The sequence below is a fragment of the Lotus japonicus genome, chromosome 4 (genome assembly GCF_012489685.1).
Source record: "Lotus japonicus ecotype B-129 chromosome 4, LjGifu_v1.2".
Taxonomy (NCBI): domain Eukaryota; kingdom Viridiplantae; phylum Streptophyta; class Magnoliopsida; order Fabales; family Fabaceae; genus Lotus; species Lotus japonicus.
Genome location: NC_080044.1, coordinates 67,146,340 through 67,168,506, shown reverse-complemented (window position 1 = coordinate 67,168,506; position 22,167 = coordinate 67,146,340). Strand labels below are relative to the sequence as shown.

The 22,167-nt window shown below is 38.2% G+C and overlaps 2 protein-coding genes and 1 long non-coding RNA gene across 4 annotated transcripts; 1 reads left to right on the top strand and 2 right to left on the bottom strand.

Moving 5' to 3' along the window:
* Positions 1 to 1,015: 1,015 nt before the first annotated feature.
* Positions 1,016 to 2,942, bottom strand: LOC130716201 (uncharacterized). Its single transcript, XR_009011893.1, has 2 exons — positions 2,807 to 2,942; positions 1,016 to 1,560 (listed from the first exon to the last, which is right to left on the bottom strand). It is a non-coding gene; the product is annotated as an uncharacterized LOC130716201 (long non-coding RNA).
* On the top strand, positions 1,327 to 5,511 carry LOC130716200 (lipid droplet phospholipase 1-like). Its single transcript, XM_057566400.1, has 10 exons — positions 1,327 to 1,490; positions 1,559 to 1,626; positions 1,705 to 1,775; positions 1,916 to 2,173; positions 2,843 to 3,006; positions 3,090 to 3,145; positions 3,714 to 3,766; positions 3,849 to 3,978; positions 4,741 to 4,838; positions 5,116 to 5,511. The coding sequence occupies exons 1-10, from the start codon at positions 1,327 to 1,329 to the stop codon at positions 5,185 to 5,187; spliced, it is 1,134 nt and encodes a 377-aa protein (XP_057422383.1). The 3' UTR covers positions 5,188 to 5,511.
* A 905-nt stretch (positions 5,512 to 6,416) lies between these two features.
* On the bottom strand, positions 6,417 to 15,155 carry LOC130716199 (CBL-interacting serine/threonine-protein kinase 21). 2 transcript variants are annotated; one of them, XM_057566398.1, is made up of 15 exons: positions 14,835 to 15,154; positions 14,685 to 14,747; positions 14,515 to 14,586; positions 14,330 to 14,437; positions 14,049 to 14,120; positions 13,916 to 13,969; positions 13,434 to 13,559; positions 13,254 to 13,343; positions 7,704 to 7,829; positions 7,505 to 7,612; positions 7,285 to 7,404; positions 7,119 to 7,184; positions 6,944 to 7,018; positions 6,757 to 6,866; positions 6,417 to 6,667 (listed from the first exon to the last, which is right to left on the bottom strand). In XM_057566398.1, exons 1-15 carry the CDS (start codon positions 14,994 to 14,996, stop codon positions 6,619 to 6,621), a joined length of 1,401 nt encoding a protein of 466 aa, XP_057422381.1. In that variant the 5' UTR covers positions 14,997 to 15,154; the 3' UTR covers positions 6,417 to 6,618. The 2 variants fall into 2 exon arrangements, with proteins under 2 accessions (XP_057422381.1, XP_057422382.1); XM_057566399.1 differs by lacking the exons at positions 13,254 to 13,343; positions 13,434 to 13,559 and having other exon boundaries at positions 14,835 to 15,155.
* Between the last annotated feature and the right edge of the window lie 7,012 nt (positions 15,156 to 22,167).

Here is a 22,167-nt window from a genome sequence, read left to right as displayed (position 1 = left end):
CATTTATATGTTAATACTACCAGTTTATATGTATATGTTTGTTTATCGTCTCCACAACTTAAATATTCTAAATCCGTCACAACTTGAATGCGTGTCAAACCACAAGTGTATCGGTGTATGTCTTTGTATAAGAGCTCTTGACAATAACAAACAAAGTTGAAGCAATAAATGGAAGAAAACAATATTTGTGTGGATAAATAAGAGGTCTAACTCTACTCTTGATTATTTCTCTATATTTAAGATTTATCTTAATTATATCTTTAATTAATATGAGACTTTACTCAACAATAGATTTATCACAAAATGAGTGACTAAATTGATTATAACGCGTACGACGTATCTCTTCTCTTTTTCTTTGTTCTCACTAATATTTTGAACCACGTACAATGTCTTGAATATCCGAGTAGTTTTTTCCTACCCTATATTTTCATCCATTTGGAATGAGTGAAAAAAAAAAGAAACGGAAAATATGGTAAATAATGTAATAAAAAAAAGGAAAGACATATGAATAAAAATTGGTGAAACTAAAATGAAAAAGATTCATGTACACTGAAAAATTTGTGGCACTAGCATCATTTGAGGATCGTTGCAATTTTTTACCAATACAAACCGCAAACCTAAAAAATCACTACAAACTATAAATGTTGCCCATGTTCTAAAATTTTTGATATACACGAATCTGCGCTTAAATTAAATTGAAATATGTGACCAAAAAAATTAAAATGAAATAGTAAGAATCAAGGTTTGTACCCTGGAATGATTAATTTACTAACATTACTAATACTAATAACTAACATTTGTCTATAAATAAATGTTTAGAAACAAATAAATCGTAGTAAATGATGTATCTTCATTTTTTTTTATCTAAATTCCATTGTAGATTAGCACGGCCCATATAAATTGTAATACCTAAGTGGAGTATGTCAGATAGACATAAACCCATTGGGCTTTTGTTCACTAGGTTGATCTATTCATCTCCACTAGGCTGGGAAGAAGGAGAAGAAGAAGAAGAATCTTTCTATTGGTCAAAAGTCAAAACAAACCTTCATGTGCAAATAGCCAACCAAATATGTCTCAGAACTTGTACAGATATAAATAAATACGAGCATTCGAATATTTCAGCAGACAGAATGTGATAAAAAAGCGCTTGTCTTGTACTGTAAGCAACCAAAAAGTATCCACTACATACAAAAGCGTGAGCATTTTTTTAATGGTGGACAGAAGAAGAAGAAGATGAAATTGTCTGTGTCAGCTTTGGCCTTCACGATCCTCATCGTTCATTCCAATCGCTTCAACTTCCATTCTCTGCACAAATCTGATTGAAAAATGAAACTACTTCACCGTATCGGAGTAAACTGCTTCATGAATCCCAACGCAAATTCCAAACCAGAGGCAGAGGCGGAGATTGAGACTCGCCACCATCACTTGGTTCATGATGGCAAACCTCTTCCTCAACACCTTGTGATCATGGTTAATGGCATCATTGGCAGGTAACTCTTCAACTATGCTTGGATTTTCAATTTGAGATATAATACTCATGAACTGCGTGCAATTTCAGTCCTGCAGATTGGAAATTTGCTGCGGATCAGTTTCTTGAGAAGCTTCCAGATCAAGTTATCGTTCACCGTAAATTTACTTGACTTTGTCTTCTTGAGTGTATGATTTGTTAAACGACGTCGTTGATTGTGATATTATTATGGACAGGCAGTGAATGCAATTCTTCAAAGTTGACTTTTGATGGTGTTGATACAATGGGTGAGAGGCTAGCTCAAGAGGTATTTTGCTACTACTAGTCAGAATGTGATGTGATGTGATAAATTTTAACTTACAGTGGGGAAAAAGGGTTTTTTTGTTGTTGAAGTTGTAATGGTTTTATCTGGATTTCTAGTTTTAAATTTAGTTCTTGTTTATGTAGGTGATGTCTGTTGTTAGGCGCTACCCGGGGTTGCGGAAGATCTCCTTTGTGGCACATTCTTTGGGAGGCTTGGTGGCAAGATATGCTATTGGGAGACTACTTGAAGAGCAGAAAGAAGTTCCCACAGTGAATGAGAAGGCAGAATGTGTGAAGAATTGCCTTGAAAAACAGAGTTGTGAAGCTAAAATAGCTGGTTTAGAGCCAATGAACTTTATAACAGTTGCAACACCACATCTTGGTTCAAGAGGACATAAACAGGTAGCTTTGAGTTTTGTTTTAACAGTCTTGTATTAAGCTTCAGCATTGTGGATATGCCTTCTTTTCTTTTTCCCTTTATTACTCATCAGTGCTTTGTGGCTGGCTCACTTAATTACTTGATCAGTCCTCTAAATTTTCTTAGTTTCTCTTTCAATCTCACTAGATCAGTTAAAATCCTTTAGCATTTCAATGTTGTTAGCTGAAAAGTAAATGCATATAGGAGGGATGTGAGTGAAAAAACAGTGCAATCCATGGAATGTTTAGTTCGTGTCCTTTTTGTGTTCCTGAAACCATTTCAGTGAAAGTGATTTTATCCTTATAATTCCAGAACCATCAACAGAAGATTAATTATTTACTTCAGAAATTTGCTTTTCCTTCAAAGGCTTTTGGTTCTTCTTGTTTGCCACTTTTTCCCATATTGTAGTGAATTAACTTTCTGAACCATTTGAACATATCCGAAAACAAGGAATTATATTCTATCTGCGGTATGAGAGAAAAATGGTAGCATCCTTTTCATTTTCTGTTAATGCAGTTTGTAGCTGCCACAGAGATAGGTTTCATCAGTATATTTTAATAGATTCATGTATTGGATCTATGACTAGAAGTGTATATACTGGAAGTCTGGAACCTTACATATTTTTCTTGCCTTTTCTTTTCTGGTTCTTGTAGCTTCCATTTCTTTGTGGTCTTCTTTTCCTTGAAAGAAGAGCCTCTCAAACTGCACATTTAATAGCAGGGAGAACTGGGAAGCATCTCTTCCTTACAGACAATGATGGTGGAAAGCCTCCACTACTCCTGCGAATGGTTTATGATTCTGATGATTTAAAATTTATGTTCGTATACTATGTCAGTTAACTTCATTAGATATTAATATTTCCTGCATCTACTGTCAATTTAGTTGTTAATGATGGTGCAGGTCAGCCTTATGTGCGTTTAAGCGTCGTGTAGCATATGCAAATGCAAACTCTGATTGTATCCTCTCTAAACTAGATTTTGACTTTTGAATTTCCTTTTTTGTTTATCAAATTTACTGAAGCTTGAGCAGATGCATCTTTCATGTGTATTTTTTGTTTTTGATAAGCAAAATGACTTAAACCAAGCACAAGGGGTGCTTGAACCCATATACAAGCAACACATACATAATGGAAATAAGAAGAAGAGCTAAAATACTGAAAATACTTCAAACAAGGAACAGACATTCTTAGACCCCCCCTCCCCTCCAATACATGAAATTCTACTTATGACATTTCTACTAGCAAGCAACCTGTGCTTCATAGGGCACAACCTCAGGATCAGTTCCTCTCCAAGGAAATTTATCCAACCTCAGTATCATTTCTACATTCCATGGATTGCACGGAATGAAGGCATGATATTGAAATCATTCACCCAGTTTTTATTATTATATAATTCATAGTTTATGGTCAGCCATGCAGGCCCATGCCTTAACATAGCAGAAACCATAAATTGTCACAACAATGCATATAAAACTTATAGAGCGATAACTATTCCGTTTTTGTATATTTCTTGACTTACCTTGAAGATATGGTTGGATGGCGTACCTCATCAATTCGGCGTCAACGTGAACTTCCAAAGGTATAAACTTTCTGATGATACACAATCTTAATGCTTTACATGATTTCCGGAGAGTAAGTTCACTTTCCTTCTTTTATGCTAGTCCAATCTTCTAATAATTGATGAGAAATACCCGCACATTGTACATGCCAAAGGTGGGAGTGGGACTGCAGATGACATTGTTACCAATAAAGAATCTTCTAATGTTGGAGGCCAAACAATTGACTTTGAAGGTTCTTTCTTATTTTCCTGAAAAAATGCTTTATCTGTTTTGTTATGTAAAGCTCTTGTTTTCCTGTCTTTTGATACTTGTGGAACGAGTGGACATAGTATTATATATATGTTATTATACTTGTGGAAAGATAGTACCCTATACATTAAGCAAGGAAACTACAGATAAACCTCTTAACTTTCAAGCATATGTGAAAAATTAACAATACAAGCCACATCCAATAACCCCAATCTTCTGAAATGGAAGCTAGGAGAGTGATTTATCCCTCACAAAGAATACCAAATTGATGCAATTTGGTATTCTTTGTGAGGAAATGATTCAAGCCATTTATTGGCATGTATATTGACAGGGTCTAAATATGACTGCCCTCACCATAACTTATTTGGGGCTTGCTAACCTAGATAAAGCCACTTGGTAGTTTGTGAGTAAAATTCTGTATAATTATCATTGCTCTATCTGGTAACATTTTTATGAGGAACTTCTTTGTGTCTGAACTCCTTAACAGGCCATGATCAATGTATTCATTGCATACATTCTACAATTATTTAATTGAGCTATATTCTAATTCTATAATCAACTAAGTTAGACCCCAGAATATAATAGTGATACATCATACACTACACCACATAGTACATGCAAACACGATTAGCTGCTTACTGTAGGTTGTGTAGCTCTTTCATGTCCTCCCTTGGATTTCAGTGACTGATTCAGTTGAACTTTGTCGAATTCCATATATTCTGAGTGTTTGCTTTTTCTCATGTAGAGGAGATGGTAAGAGGTCTCACCATTGTTCCTTGGGAGCGCGTAGATGTTAGCTTTCAAAAGAGTAAACAGCGATATGTTGCTCACAGTACAATCCAGGTTAAGTTTATAAGTTGTAGCTTTCCTGCAAAATTTGCATGATGCTATTCCTTTTGATGACTAAAATATCAGCTGCTTTCTTCATTCTGCTTATTATTTAAAACTCCATCTTTAGATCAAACAGGCATTCATTATACAAAAGAAAATGCACAGTACAAGATATTATCTGATGATTATTTACTTATTTTGAGCTAAACTTATATTAGGTAATGACCGCAGCTTCAGCATGATCTTCCTTGTTTTTCTTATTTTTTTATTTGTTTGTTTTTGCTTTCAGGTGAAAACCTACTGGTTGAATTCAGATGGTTGTGATGTGATCTTCCATATGATGGATAACTTTCTTCTATAATCTCTAGCACTTTTTTCAAGTTCAGTGTCAACAGATCATTGTTGGGAGCAAGGGTAGTTTTCTTTTAATCTAACTCACCCTTAATGTCTTGTATTATAATAGATTGTGTTTTGTTGTGCATTGGCCTGGAAAGTTGATTACTTCATCGGAGTTGAGTACTCCTTCATGTACATTAGAATTCATTCCCTAAAAACTTGTTCATATATTGATGTATTGAGAACCTTAATTGAAAAGGTGTAAAATTTCTGTATGTCTTCATGTAATAAACCCGAGTGAAGATGCAGCCTGTTTGAAATTCTATGAACAAAGTTTTACTTTTTGGCAGCCGATATGTTTGTTTAATTGCTTCTTGCATTTGACACCACTACTTGCTTGATTATTTATGTTCCTTCAGAGATTCTCTTAATTGCTAAGAAACTAAATTAACTTGTTGGAAAATAAACACATCATGCAAAGTGTATTCAGAAGGGTGAGTGTGAAAGAGAATTTGTTGTTGACACTTGACAACAGCCCTCCAGAAGATAAAGGTAGTAGACAGGAAGCTAGTACAAAACTGTTTGGTTTAATGTTTGTAAATAAGTTTCCAGCAAATTGACAGAGGAAGACAGGATGTTCTCTTCCAATCACCCACATGATGATGGACTATGAGAGAAGTTATATGTCTTGTCATTAGCTGAATTTTATTTTACTAGTATCGTTGTTTTTCCCTTTGAAATTTATCAAAATGTGTAAACTGAAATTTTATGGAACTAAGTACAAACTAAGGAGATGATGTGATTGTTAGACAACAATGATTCAGTTGAAAATATTTGGTAGATAATTCTCTGTAGAAGCGAAACATAATTGGAACAGATTTGATTCATGTATTTCATATCACACTGGAAAGTGAAAACTATTTCATTTCATTCCCGTGATTGATACATACTTTCTCATAGAAAAACTCAAGTATTTCTCGTGAAAGTGCAATACATGCATGTTTCTTCCTTCAATGTTCCGTGGGGATGAGTGATGACAACTCATACTTAGATGTTTTGAAATGACATTAGTTAGGTCATAGGTGACACAGCTTGGCGAAATTATTATTTGTAATAAAAACAAGATCAAAGAAATATTTGTCTACAACCTTTCTGTTTGAGAAACTTTAATGAGCTTGTATATTTCTCACAACGTTTTTACCTATTGAATTAATACAAGTTTCTGTTATCACATATATTAGTTCCTTCAAGATGTACTGTGCAAGTGGCAGTTCATATTACTCATTACTTTACCATGAAGAGAGTATAGTCAATACCAAATTAGTAAGAACAACAGCATAGAAGATTGGAAAAAAAGAAGAAAATTGTTTCTGTCAAGAAGACATATATGAAAAGGAGAAAAAGAATTACTTAAAGCAAGAAACTATGGCTTTGTACAAAGCATGTTTGTTGTACTTTAAGCAGATTTACAGCCAGGAAGACCTTCACTATTTGGTTCTTCATAGCTGAAATAGATGAATGAAAATTATTAATAAGAAAACGGTGGCAATCAACAATATCATCACCGTTTAGTAATGTAACACAGGCTTATTACTATTCAGCATCTTGCTTTTTTATGCTAGCGTCGCATTGATCGACATAATCTTGGCTTTCTGATGGCACACCAGACTTTGGTTTCAGCAGATTTGATAGACTTTCACAAAACTGATAATCAAAATTAAAATCAGTTACTAATTTGATGAGCTTGCATATTTTGATATTTCTACAGGATGTTTTCTTACTTCATTGTACATTCTTAGATCTCCTGCAGATTTTGCTATTTCTACAACACAATGAGTGGGAGCAACTTCTATCACCTGACAGTTTCCACATATATGAGTGAATATTGAACTTCCTTCAGCAACAAAGCAGAGAAAAAGCAAAAGAGGGAGAGTATGTGGCAAAATGATAATTTACCTGGGCTGATAGGTCAAAGTATGATCTAGAATTCCTAGTCATCAGGTGTTTCGGGTGCATTTTAATCTGATATTGAGAGTAAAAATTCATTTGTTTCAAGACTATAGAATAAGGTACATATTTCTATGCATGCATTTAAGAATCATAGTAAGCACAGTATATATACCTTAAAGTTGTTCATTTTCTCTACTGACAGTCTCACATCGGTTGCAGCAGCTTCTATTTTTTCTATTGTTTCAATGATTGTGTGTTTGGAACCAATCCTTGTTGTCTGCTTTTTGTGATCCTAAATACAAGAAACTCACAAACAAAAATTAGCATTTGTAATGGAATGACTCCTGTTGATAAGTTAGAAGTTAGAACCTCTTTCAGATTTATACACTTGCCTGTTCTTCGAAAAAGCCAGATAGATCAAGGTCCTGAGACATGGCTATCAGTTGAAACGCATTAATGAAACTTGAGGACTTGGGTATCGTTGACTTGTCGGTTTTCTCCTATAGCAAAGATTGTTAGACAATCTGGTCCATGACTCTAAATAAGTGTTTCTATAACTGCTTTCTAACTTGCTATTTGCGAACAAATTACCTCAGTTGAATCAGATGCAGCACTATCATCATCCGAGTCAATGATCTGATCAAATTCAGTTGCACAAGCAGGTGAATAATCGGTTTTAAACCACTCATCTTCAATAATATCTGGTATAGTTATCCTCTGCACGAGAAATGGAGAGGAAGAAATTGTTACCTATCTTTCTGATAGGCCCAAAAGAATTACCAGCCAGCCCGTGAAGTTGAAGGACTACGTCCTTTAGGCCCAAGTTCATTGTTGAAGCATCTTTAGCATTTTATGTATTTTCTTGTTTAAGTTTTTTATCATTATCTCCAAAGAACCTAGAAGGTTCTACCACCGTTGTGAACAGCTGTAGTGCACAGTGCCTATTTAAGCTTTATTCCTATTGAATGAAATCATCAGAATATTCTCAAGAAAAGTTTGTTTTTAATCTTTTGTCCTTTCTTTCTGTGCCCTCCTCGATTGGATCAAGGATCCATCATTGGTGCTTTCATTCTTCATCATGCAACCTGCAGCTGATGATGAACTCGCACCTGCCCTCATGGCCGCCATCGATGCTCGTTTTGCCACCATGGCTCAACAGCTCTCGTCGTCCATGGAGTCCACCGTCTCCACCTTATTGGACCAAATGGCCCACCTCTCCACTCAGGCACCACCGCGAGTCCCACCGCAACCACCGCCCGGCTTCGAGGAACTTCAGCCTGGTTACATGAACCCTCCCCTAAACACACCCTCCGCCCCTCCTCACCCACACTCCACTCCCATTCAAAGCGCCATGAAACTCCAGCTAAATCCTTTCGATGGTTCCGAGCCTAACGACTGGTTGTTCCACGCGGAACAGTTCTTCCGCTTCCACAAAACACCCCCTGACCAACGTCTGAGTATCATATCCTTCTATATGCGTGGAGAGGCGTTGAGCTGGTTTAAATGGCTCTACAACAACAAACAGTTGAGCACCTGGGAAGAGTTCAACAGAGCCTTAGTACAACGTTTTGGCCCTTCTTGCTACGAAAATCCTCAGCAAGAGCTTTTCAAGCTCCAACAAACATCCACTGTGCAAGAATACCAAACCAAATTTGAGAAGCTGTGCAACCAAGTGGTTGGGCTACCACCAGACATTATACTGGATTGTTTTCTCTCTGGCCTTAACCCAGAAATCCTCCAGGAACTTAAAGTCTTCAGACCTTACTCGGTCCACCATGCTATTGGGCTTGCCAAGCTTATCGAATCCAAACACAAACCACCCACCTTCAAACCCTTCAAATACACCCCCCCTAACCACAGCCCCTCACAAGCCACGGTCATTCACAACCTCCCGCGCACTACACCAGCGGCCGCTCCGAGCAAACCCACATCCAGCACCCCACCTCTGGCCACTTCCTCCATCACGCCACAGCCCACCCATCAGAGGACCTCAAATCTGCCCGTGAAACGCCTCACTTCTGCACAGATGAATGAACGACGCGCACTTGGCCTTTGCTTCAACTGTGACGAAAAGTACACTCAAGGCCACCGCTGCCAACCAAGGCGATTCTTCCTCCTCCTCGCTGATGAACCGGAAGACACAACGGATACTTACATTCCCGTGGAGGATCTCGAATGCACTGAGGTCCTACATTTTCACCTATCCCCGCAAGCCCTACACGGCAACCCGTCACCCAAGTCCATCAGATTTAACGGAACAATCTCTGGCAAACCAGTACGCGTTTTGGTCGATACTGGAAGCACTCATAACGTTATGCCTCCCCGTATGGCGCGTTACCTGCATCTACCCACCGTACCCATCAACCAATTTCCCGTCATGGTGGGCAATGGTGCCTTCATCCAGTGCTCAGACTTTTGCCCCAGCACCCTGGTCTTCGTGGAAGGAATCCCTTTCACCGTTCCATTCCACTTACTGGACGTCCACGGGGCCGACGTGGTTCTGGGAATGGAGTGGTTGGGAACACTTGGTTCCACCATCACCGATTACTCGGTACCTTCCATCACCTTCGATAGACACGGTGTCACCCACACTCTCACAGGCCTTCCACCTCAAGCCCCTGCTCCCGCAACCTTGCACCATCTTTCCCGGTTCATCGACTTAGATGCCATCTCCGAATGCCACACTGTCACCCTTGTACCACCCGTATCTTCTTTACCAGAAACATCCACTTTCCTCACCCTTGACAACCTGTCCCAACCCCCACCAGAATTCAACTCCCAACTATGGGACCTCTTACAAACATATGCCCCAGTTTTCTCCTTGCCTCAGGGGTTGCCACCATCCCGACCCCATGATCACCACATCACCCTCATCCCTAACTCCAATCCAGTGAATGTTAAGCCTTACCGGTACCCCCACACACAAAAGGAAGCCATGGCCACCATTCTAGCGGATATGTTGCATGACGGCATCGTGGTGCCAAGTACAAGTCCCTTCTCTTCACCAGTCTTACTCATCAAAAAGAAGGACGGGACGTGGCGATTTTGTGTCGACTATCGCAGCCTCAACGCCATCACAATACGAGACCGTTTCCCTATTCCAACAATCGATGAGCTGTTAGACGAACTCGGCGGAGCTTCCATGTTTACCAAGATCGATTTACGCTCCGGTTTCCACCAGATTCGGGTAGCTGCGGAAGACACACACAAAACCGCTTTCAGAACGGTGGATGGCCATTATGAATTTTTGGTGATGCCCTTCGGACTCACCAACGCACCTTCCACGTTCCAATCTGCGATGAACGATTTGCTCCGGCCATATTTGCGGAGGTTTGTTCTTGTCTTCTTTGATGATATACTAGTTTATAGTGCTTCTTTCGAGCTACACTTGCAGCACCTGAAAATTATCCTTGAGACTCTACTTTCCAATTCCTTCTTTGCTAAACTGTCCAAATGTGAGTTCGGTGTCTCCAAGGTCAATTATCTTGGCCATGTCATATCACCAACAGGGGTAGAGCCGGATCAGACCAAGGTCCAAGCAATTCAAGATTGGCCAACCCCTCACAACCTCACGGCACTCCGCGGTTTCCTGGGCTTGACGGGGTTTTACCGCCGATTCATGCGGCACTACGCGACTATAGCTGCACCGCTCACTGACCTCCTCAAACAAGGACCAAAGACAGCGTTTGCCTGGACCCAGGATGCACAGGAGGCTTTTATCCAACTTAAGGGCCTAATCACCAATGTCCCTGTTCTGATTTTGCCAAACTTCCAGCACCCCTTCGACGTTGAAACCGACGCGTCGGGAGTTGCTATAGGAGCCGTGCTATCACAAAGAGGGCATCCTGTGGCATTCTTCAGCAAGAAGATGAGCCTACGCATGCAATCTGAGTCTACTTACATCAGGGAGATGTATGCTATCGCTGAAGCAGTAAAGAAGTGGCGGCAATACTTGCTGGGTAACAAATTCAAAATTTATACGGACCAGCAGAGTCTTCGCCATCTCCTCACTCAGTCCATCCAAACGCCAGCTCAGCAAAAATGGCTCACTAAATTAATTGGCTTTGATTTTGAAATTTTCTACCGGCCTGGTCCTTCTAACAAGGTAGCAGACGCTCTCTCACGGTGCCATTCCCAGGAGACAGCAATCTACAATTCCTTGACCACCCCTGTACCAGCCATCATACAAACCCTGAAGGAATTTTACGCAGCAAATGAGGGACAAGAACTGAGTCAAGAAAAGCTCAAGGAACCATGGTTTGCACAAAAAAACGGGTTGCTACTATACAAAGGGGTGTTATTTTTACCTGAGTCCTTGGGGTTGCGTCACGACATAATCAAGGAATTCCACGCGACACCCACCGCAGGGCATTCTGGGTTCAGACCTACGCTGGCTCGAGTCCAAGCATCATTCAACTGGCCCGGGATACACACGGAAGTCAAGGACTACGTCCGTACTTGTATTATTTGCCAGAAGAACAAGTATATTCCAGCCAAGCAAGCAGGCCTGCTCCAGCCAATCCCTCATCCAGCACAGGTTTGGGAGGACTTATCCATGGATTTCATCACCTCCCTTCCTCCTTCACACAGCCACACAGTCATATGGGTGATCATTGACCGTCTTACTAAATATGGCCACTTCATTGCACTACCCACTCATTTCACAGCGTCTGCCTTGGCCTCAAGATTCTCCTCAGAAATCTGCCGCTTACATGGATTGCCCCGTTCTATCATCTCTGACCGAGATAAATTGTTCCTGAGCCATTTCTGGCGTGACCTCTTCCGAGTGTTAGGCACCAAGCTTCGCTTCAGCACCGCTTACCATCCGCAAACCGACGGCCAAACTGAAGTGGTGAATAGAAGTTTGGAGACCTATCTTCGTTGCTTTTGCAGCGAGCAACCTTGCTCCTGGTTTAAGTATCTACATTTGGCTGAACTTTGGTACAACACTAGCTTCCACTCCGCCACAGGAATGACTCCCTTCCAAGCCTTGTATGGCCGCAAACCTCCTTCCTTGCTAGATTATGTCCCTGGAAGCTCAGCAGTTCCCACAGTTGACCGCTCCCTGCAACATCGCAACACCATTGTCCAGACCCTGAAGGCAAACTTAGCTCGCGCACAGCAGCGTATGAAGGAGCAAGGGGATAAGCACCGCCGTGAGGTGAATTATGTTGCAGGGGATTGGGTATGGCTCCGCCTGCAACCATATCGCCAGCAATCTCTTTCCCGGCGAGCATTCCATAAACTTTCCAATCGGTATTTCGGCCCCTTTCAAATCAACCGTCGAATTGGTACCGTAGCTTACGAGTTGAGCCTTCCAGTCACGGCCAAGCTCCACCCGGTGTTCCACGTCTCGCTGCTCAAGCCTTTCAAAGGAGACCCTGAAACCTCTTTCGTGCCCTTGCCACCTCTGGACACAGATTTGCTGGGAACCACACCGGCGGCCTCCTTCAAACCCCCAGAGGTTGCTCACAACCTCCATGAGGATCTGCTTGCTGCACCAGACCCAGAAGTCTCACCACTCTCTGAAGAAGTAATGGAGATAGAAGAAGAGGACTTCAACAAGGAACCAACCTTGAATGACGTTGACGAAGGTATTGAAGCAGAACAAAGGGGCAACACGTCACCCAATGAGCGGGCCCCTCTTGCTGATCCATCGTCCACTCAAGCTTTCCCAAATTCGGAGCCGTTGAACATGGAAACCGAGGAGGACCTTTCTGCCTCAGTCAAGGATCCACTGTTAAGCAACAACACTAGACTTGAGGACAAGTCTAAAGTCCAAGGGGAGAGTAATGATAGGCCCAAAAGAATTACCAGCCAGCCCGTGAAGTTGAAGGACTACGTCCTTTAGGCCCAAGTTCATTGTTGAAGCATCTTTAGCATTTTATGTATTTTCTTGTTTAAGTTTTTTATCATTATCTCCAAAGAACCTAGAAGGTTCTACCACCGTTGTGAACAGCTGTAGTGCACAGTGCCTATTTAAGCTTTATTCCTATTGAATGAAATCATCAGAATATTCTCAAGAAAAGTTTGTTTTTAATCTTTTGTCCTTTCTTTCTGTGCCCTCCTCGATTGGATCAAGGATCCATCACTTTCATACTTTAAATTTTAAGCACAGTGTAGGAGTTCTTGAGTTTCTACCTTTGCAGGACTTGGTTCAAGTATCTTGGCAATTAGTTCCTTTTGACTTCGAGTGAACCATTGTGGACATAGGTATTTTGCTCTGCATATCTTTATCAGAAAATGTGAGTTATGTCAACCAGGTACTAGTTGTGTCTTTTTTTATTATCATGATTATATCATATAGTATATTGTTTATACCTTATGATATAAGTTCATCAAGTTCTGGTCATCAAATGGTAGAAAACCAGCAAGTAATTCAAAAAGAACCACTCCACATGACCAAACATCAGCAGCTGCTCCATCGTAACCCTTGCTCAAGAGCAGCTTCACATGAGGAATTATAGGGGTCATAGAATCAGTAATACAGATAAGCCAAAATTTCAGTCATTGTCTCTCTTTTCCCCCACGCTATTTTTTATGATCTTGGAAATTGACCTGATAATCCAGATACATTAGATGCTATGTTAAAGAAACTTTTTGTTGCATATTTTGTGTGTATTTCAAAAGTTTTTGATAAACCAGAGTCCAGATCCATTAGATGCTATGTTCAAGTTTTGATACCCTGTTAATTTCTGGAAGAGCCTATTAAATCCTTAAAGGCAGTGTGATTTCACAAGTCTTAGGCTATAATTGAATTTACTTTCTACTTTCTCCCTATTTTTACAACAGCCTTTACTTACCTCAGGTGCCACATAGCATGGGGATCCGCACCGTGTGTTTAAGACATTGCTAGGCTGCCAAATGTATCAAAATTTGACAATCAATCAAATAGACCTATATGATAACATTTAAAGAGCCATGTTAGTAAGTTACCTTTTTCAGTGCACTTAGTCCAAAATCAGACACTTTGAGATTTCCCTTGCTGTCAAGGAGCAAGTTTTCTGGCTGTTATGCCATGCCAAGATTCAAGTCAGGTTTCAGAACTCCATTTCAAACACGACTGGACACCCGTTGGTATCAGTGTGAATGCCGTTAGCATTCACTTCGAAACAAAAGGTGAACGGGACTCTTTCTATGGTTTCAGATGAAAGCCCGTTCACAGTGTGTACTCAACCAGTATCTAGACACACACTGAACATGTTGGTTTAACTTACCTTGAGATCTCGGTGATAAACTCCTTTGTTATGGCAGTAGTCAACAGCATCAATAAGTTGCTGGAATAGTTTTCTAGCCTCACATTCATCCAATTTCTTGGCATAGGACTGCACAAAAATACCAGAGCGATTATAATTATAAGTTCAGCATACTTCAATGTGGAGAGATTGTTAATGATTCTCACCATCTTGTCCAATAGCCTTCCTCCTGTTACATATTCCATCACAATGTATATCTTTGTCTTTGTGCCAATAACCTGTTTCAAGAAGTTCATTGGAAATACAGGTATGGCCGTATGGACTATGGAGAAGGGAATTATGAATCTTCAAGCTACACACTAGAAAGTAAGTCTACCTCATGAATTCTGACAATATTGGGATGATGCAGAAGTTTCATTGTTCTAATCTCTCTTTTGACCTGAAATATGTCAAGTTCTTTTCATTGTTCAACATAAGTGAATAATAATTTGCTGAAGAGAAAAAGGAGGGTAGTGATGAGGTTTGCCTGGTTCTTAAGATTGCTTTCCATGACCATGTGCTTATCAATGACCTTGATGGCAACCTTCTCCCCATTTTTGCCACTGACTCCAAGCTTGACCTTAGAGAATGTGCCTTCTCCTATTGTCTTGCCAAGACTATACTTCCCAATTCTTTTTTCAGAACCCATTACTCTCCACTGTCAAGTTTTTAGCACTTCTTCTTGACTTCTTCACAAAAAGTTGTTACTCCCTTTGATCTCTGGCCTTGGAGCTGTATGCTATGTCAACCTTGCTTTAACTCTGAATCCACTTTATTCAAGAGGAATGCTTTTTTCCTTTTTTTCCCTCAAATATGTCTTGAGACATGTGAACATTATTACATAAGGTGTGTGCACCTCAAATAAAAAGAGAGGGGAAGGAAGTAAAGACAGAAAAATAATTGATGTGATTATGATATAATATGATAAGTAGATAAATACAGATAGATAGAGAAGAAAATAATCTATGGAGAAACCACATGTACGAGGCAATTATGTTCGAGTATGGTAGAACTATTATGAGCGATAAAACTCTCTCACCTAAGTATTTAATAGAGCTATTTAGACTCAAATCTAAGACTCAAGCTTAAACTATAATAATTTCATGTCAGTTGATCTACGGTTTTAGTGGTTCATAAAGAGTTTAAGATATGGTGTACATGTGTTTAAAAGTCGAATTTTATAATATTTTGTTCAAAGTAGTAAATTTGTATTTCTTGCATCTAAGTTTTTCAACATGTGACAAATTTAAAAAAAAGGAGGCAGGTTGAACTAGAAAACAAATCTTATAAAAGACCATAATACAATGTAAATTAAATAATAAAGGACCAGAATAAAAAAAATACTATATTTATTTACTGAAAATAAAACGTTTGTAAACCAATTTAGGTCTCTAAACTTTTTATTTTTTAATACCTTTCTGAACTTTTGTTTTTTAAGGTTACCTCAAATTAGAAAATCGGATAAGAAATAAATGGTTGGTCCCTAAATATTGGAGCATAGATGCTGTTTTCACTTCTCGTAGCTCTAGAAGGACCAGAACCAACAAATTGAAAGTTTGCCCAACTTTGTTTTTAGTTCTTAGTCTTCTATACTCTTCGTCAACCATACAAAAAATGTTAAGTTTAAGTACCAAATAAAAAATATATATTAGTATAGATTATGAGAGGTCATGGAAAATCAAATTTTGTGAGGGTGTGTGCTCATCTTCACTTCATAGAAGAGGAGGCAGCTAGCATATACTTGACAGGTTGGCAGTTGACTAGTAGTTGTTTAGGATAAAAAAAACGTGTTTTGAATGAGTGGAAGTGCGGTTGAAAAATTACAATGGACGGTCCTGTAAATTTCAAATTGCAAAGTGTAAGTAGAAGTGTAGAACCATGGTAAAGAGAAGACCCTAAAATATTAGCCAAGTTTTCAGCCAGTTTATTGCCCCAATTTATTAGCTAATTTTATGAGAAACTTCTATTAAGTTGTTTAGAAGTTTTCACCTAAAAGTTAACTTCTCCATTTCAACTGATTTATGAATCTAATACATAGCTTATAAGATTGTTAGATTAAAATAATATTATGGTTAATAAATGACTTTAATTCAGTAACTTATATAGTTTATTTTCATATACAAGCTAAGTGAGCCTTTCCAATATCCTAGTATCAGTATCACAGTATGTTTGGTTTAGATTTTAAAAATCAATTTTTGTCCCAAAATTAATTCTAACAAGAAGCTACAGTACAAAATTTAACACTTAAGTTCAAGTCAATTGACTTTTTGTGTCCACTACTCGATCAAACAGACGCTATATCTGTGTGTAAAGTAATGACAAATTAAATATCATGTTTGGTATAAATGAAACCACATGTTACATGTAGCATTACAAAAGTGAAAGTAAATTAAAAGAAGCTCTAATATTCAAAACAACAATAACTTTTGTGCATACATATAGTACCCACTACCATCCGACGTATATAGATTTTTGCGGTTTTGCAAAGTATATAAAAAAGTTAAAAGTAATTTTTTTTGGCGGTTTTAAACGGTTGTTTGGCTACCACAAAGTTACACATTTACACCATCCAGTCACTATTATAAGCAAAAGTTAGCTTTGTAGGTTCATTCAATAAATGATGTATGTGACCATTTTAATGATCACATACATCATTTATTGAATGAATCTAAAATACTAACTTTTGCTTATAATATTGATCGGAGGGTGTATTTTGCAACAGTCTTAAAACATCCGCTAAACATATTTTCAATTTTTTTTTGGCTTAATTGCACTTTTGATCCCCCAACTATTGCCTTCCTATGAAAATCGTCCCCAAACTTCAAAATTAGCAAAAAAAAACGTCCTCCAAGTATACATGTTGCACTTTTGGTTTGCCGTTTGCCTTCCGTGAGAAAACTAATGTGAGAAGCTAATGTAGCTCCCTCACGCGAGAGCTTGATGACTAGACAAGTAACATGCTTCTCACGTGACTCTAAAAACCCCTCTTTTAAGGGTTCCATGGTGAAGAACACGATGGAGGAGAGAGATGATTGTTGGAGGCTTTTAGAGTCACGTGAGAAGCAGGTGACTTGTCAGTCATCAAGCTCTCTAAAGAAAGTCACGTGACACACTCATGAGGGAGTCGCATCAGCTTCTCACGTTAGTTTTCTCACGGAAGGCAAACGACAGACCAAAAGTGCAACGACATGTATACTTGGAGGACATTTTTTACTAATTTTGAAGTTTGGGAACAATTTTCGCAGGAAGACAATACTTGGGGGACCAAAAGTGCAATTAAGCCATTTTTTTTACTCGCATATGTCAATTGTGTGTATGGTCCGAGAGTTTGTGTATTGGTATTGTATTCCAAATGTGAACTCTGAAATAATATGCAAATACATGTACCAATCAGAAAAGAAACATAAGAGTAAATGAGAATAAAAAACCTCTAATATTGTTTAAAGCTACACATAGTAAGAGCATCTCCAATGCTAGTTCTTATTTATTAGTTCTTAGCACTATTTATGTGGGTCCGTATTGCCACATGTGTTTAAGCAACTCTCGAACAATTTTGTTCCAACCACGAGTTCTTAGTTCTTAGTTCTTACCACTATTCATTTAGTCTCACCAACCACATTATTTATATTTTTTATTTTCATAAAGTAATAAAACAAAACTCATAAAGTAATAAAGTAATTTGGATGAGAGAGAAATAATTAATATTTTAAGCTAAAAACTCAAAAAATAAAACTCCTTATATAAGAACTGAGTTCTTATTTTTAAGAACTAAGGAGTCCATGTCAGCACCTTCAATGGTAAAGTTCTTAGTTATTAGTTTTTAACTCCAAAATAAGAACTAAAAATCTTGCATTGGAGATGCTCTAATAGAGTTGCAGACATATTAGCCAAAGCAGCTTCCATAGAGCTTGGCTTTCGTGTGATTGATTCCCCGGATTATGGATTAGAGGTGCTTTTGCTAAGAGATTCTTTTGAAGTGTCTTAATTTTCCTTTTGTTTAGTTTTTCGATGTATCGAAAAAAGTGTGCAATAACTGAGGTGGGGTGATAAATGAGAGTGTAATATTTTGATGATCTCCAACAAGGCAATTAGTTTTTTTTATTCACACTTGTTTTACTTGTTTTGATATCCAGCAATATTCCTCTAAAGTGTGAGTTCATCTTAAGCGGCATCACACACCTTTTTAAAATTAAATTATCAAGAAGACTTTTGATACAAGGAGTTGACTCCATTTTGAAAAAGATTGTAAATTTCGTAATAAATCCTTAGTGACGACAGTTTTTATGATGTCTTTTGTCTTCGTCATTAATTATTTTGTGACGGATTTTTCGACATTTGTGATAGAAATTATCCGTCACTAATTTACTTTTTCTAGCACTGAAGGACTTTGTTTTGGAACTATGATTTTTTTTTTTTAATTCTTCCATGAAAATAAAAAGATTTGGTGATTACACTTAATAAGTAGTAAATAATATATATTTTTTTCAAAGCATATTATTCGTGGTAATTATAATACACATATACATTAGAGAGTGATTCAGATGTTACTGTAAATTAAACAAAGACTGCCAACCAACACATCCGTGTAGCTCATTGGTGAATGAAATTGTAAAACTATAGTTGGCCGAAATCATAATGTATATTGGAGGCATGTGTTTAGAGAGTCCAATTCGGTAGCAAACGCATGAATTGTCTCTCTATGGTAGATATGTATAGTATAGGTTTTTTGAAAATCCTTCCTCCTTTTTTTATTGTGTTTTTCATGTTTGATTTATGTAACACTCTGTATCTAAAGTCTTAATTCCTCTATTTGGGCTCTAAGCCCCATTTACTCACCAATTATATATATATATATATATATATATATATATATATATTGCGTAATATTTTTAATTAAATTCGATAAAATTTTAAAGATAATTATCAAAAGAGTATTTAGAGTTAGAAAAAGTATGCATAATATATTATTATTAAAATAAAATATTAATATAATAATAGTTAATGTTCTTTTTAAACTGTCAAAAAATTGTAAATATTTATAGACAGTGGCAGATCCACTTCACAATGAGGGGATCAGATCAATTCCTTGGAAGAAAAATTGCACTTACCCCCTGTATAATTTTTTTTGAACCCCTTAAAAATTTTAAATTATACTAGTGGACCAAGTTTTTCACCTATTTGCACTAAAAACCCACACTATGAAATTACGTACAGGACAAATATGACTTGTATAATTTCTTATGTATATACATATTAAGGTTGTTTTTAATTATATTTTTACCGATATGTTTTTTGAAAAATTTGAACCCCTTATCCTAGGTCCTGATCCGCCACAGTTTATAGATGTAATAATTTTTCAATTAATGATATATTCAAGTTCAACGTGGTGCTTTTTTTTCTAAAAATGTTGTGCTTTTTGATAAAAAAAATTATACTTGTTATCTGCTTAGTGTTCTGATTATTAGACTCTGGATAAATATATGCTTCGTTAAGAAAATGAATTTAACTTTTTTATTAAACATATACAAATAAATTCATGTTCCTTTATTTTTCCCATTAAAAAAAAGTTAATGTTCGTTTGTTTGAAAATTAGGTGTCACCAATTGGCTGGTGACACAATCCATGGATGTAGAAGTTGTAGCTACTAGGTATAGATAAGCGGCATCAATCACATGCAAAATGTGACAAATCATTTGAAAAGCATTACGTAATATGTGGTGTCCTTGTAAGAAATGTTATTCGTAAGGATGTTGTCGATCTCCGTTGGTACGATGAAATTATATAGACATGCTAGAGGAAGGTATTTGCAAAGTCATTCCAACGCTTAAGTCGGTTTGAGAGGAAGGAAAGATAAATTTAAAGTCTGAGATAAACAATGACTTAGCAAATTAGTAATTAATGTTGGGAAATAATCTGTGTTGGGGAAGATACTGCAACTCTTGGATTGATGAAGATGTTGATGATGGAAGTACGAAGATTCAAAGCGTGCATACGCACTAACCTTTAGGTTCAATTCGCCCCCACCAATTACTGTGTATTGGATGCAAGTGAAATAACCGGCGAATTCTCTTCAGGATACTTTGAATTCTTGATGTGGTTTGCACTAACACTCCAAGCGTATATTTGATAATAGTTTACAGAAGTATGATTCTCACACTTCACTCATGCATTAGTGAAGTTAAGGATGATTTAACATATAGTAAATGGAGGAGAAATTGGCAAAAAAGAAGTCCAATTTCGTGCATCAGAATTGTCTGGTTTTTCTACCCAAATATCTCTTTATATGGAGATACTAACATCTCTTGTTGAAGAGATATATCTCTTTGAGAAACAACTTCCAGAAAGCCGTTATATATTATTAATGTTCAGAATAATTCCCAACTATCACGTTGGTTCAACTGGCAAACACGTTCCCTCACATGGGACGCACCTCGCGGATTCAAATCCACCAGGATTTGAACCATGGACATGCAAGAATGTAGCCAATTACACATCCACTAGACCACTTTCAACATAGTGATATAAAAATGAACATTAACTATTATAATCATTAAGATAATGCATATTTCCAAGTTCATATATTTTGGAAATATTCTCACAATTAATAGTGTTGGAATCAAGTGTTGGAGTCAAGTTTCACATCGAAGAAGTCAAGGTGAGAGGGAGAGTTTATAAGAGATGTGACCCATAAACCTAATGCCTTAAGGTTTTGGGTTAAGATGTGGCGTCGATATCTCTTGGTGTCTTACTCCTCGGCCCATGGGTTCCCCTGTCTCCCCCAACAAGTGGTATCAGAGCCGATGGTTCGTGGGGCCATGATAACGGCTGGGCAACTTCCGCAAAGGGGTCGATGGTTAGTAATCATGGTAACGGCCGGGTAACTTCTGCGGAAGGGTCGATGGTTAGTAACCATAGTGACAGCTGATATCTTCCGCTGCGAAGGGAGGTCAACAAGGATTGCAGAAGTCGTTGTGAGAGGAGAAACCGACGGATCTAAAAGACACGAAACAAGGTGGAGATCTGTCTACTTTCAAGAGGCGATGGCCACGCCAGGGAAGGAGAAGTGGATGGATGCCAAGGTGGAGGAGTGAAGCAACAGGGTGTTGAGCAAGGTGGAGTTCAGTTGCAAGGTAGTGCGACTATTGACCATACCAGTCACTAGTGACAGGTTCGAGCCGGGCTTGGACTTGTTACAAAGTTCTCGGTGTTAAGCATGAGGAGGAGTACAATGACGGCCCCATGGGTCCTCGTCGTGACTCTCCCCAACAAGTGGTATCAGAGTCGATACTTTGTGGGACCATGACGACCCCTTGTGTCGAAAGTCTTCCTAGCAGTGTGGCTAGTCGGCGGGTTCCATTGGCAGCGAACGACGGTGCAAGGAGGATAGCTTCCGCAAACGGGAGGATCATGGGTGATGTGGTTGAGGGACTCACACTTGAGGAGGAGATTGTCGGAATCAAGTGTTGGAGTCAAGTCCCACATCGAAGAAGTCAGGGTGAGAGGGAGAGTTTATAAGAGATGTGACCCATTAACCTAATGCCTTAAGGTTTTGGGTTAAGATTTGGTGTCCAAGATCTCCTTGGTGTCTCCTCTCGGACTTGCCCCATGGGTCCTCGTCGTGACTCTCCCCAACAAATAGTAACCAAACTTATATTTATAAGTTTTGTGAGAATTGTAATCAAGACTTTGACTCTTAATGAAACTTATGTGAACGATTCTGAGATGATATGAATCAGTGACGGATCCAAAAATTTAATGTTGTGAGGACAATATATACATATAAATTTGTAACAAAAAAATTAGCATATACTATTATATGT

Bases quoted from the DNA above. Each gene is read 5' to 3' on its own strand.
- LOC130716200 (XM_057566400.1), top strand. From the start codon at position 1,327: ATGAAACTACTTCACCGTATCGGAGTAAACTGCTTCATGAATCCCAAC. The intron at 1,491-1,558 runs GTAACTCTTCAA...GTGCAATTTCAG, and splicing joins GTTAATGGCATCATTGGCAG to TCCTGCAGATTGGAAATTTG. The intron at 3,979-4,740 runs GTTCTTTCTTAT...TTTCTCATGTAG, and splicing joins CCAAACAATTGACTTTGAAG to AGGAGATGGTAAGAGGTCTC.
- LOC130716199 (XM_057566398.1), bottom strand. From the start codon at position 14,996: ATGGGTTCTGAAAAAAGAATTGGGAAGTATAGTCTTGGCAAGACAATA. The intron at 14,121-14,329 runs GTAAGTTAAACC...ATGGCATAACAG, and splicing joins TTTATCACCGAGATCTCAAG to CCAGAAAACTTGCTCCTTGA. The intron at 6,668-6,756 runs GTAATAAGCCTG...CATCTATTTCAG, and splicing joins AAAAAGCAAGATGCTGAATA to CTATGAAGAACCAAATAGTG.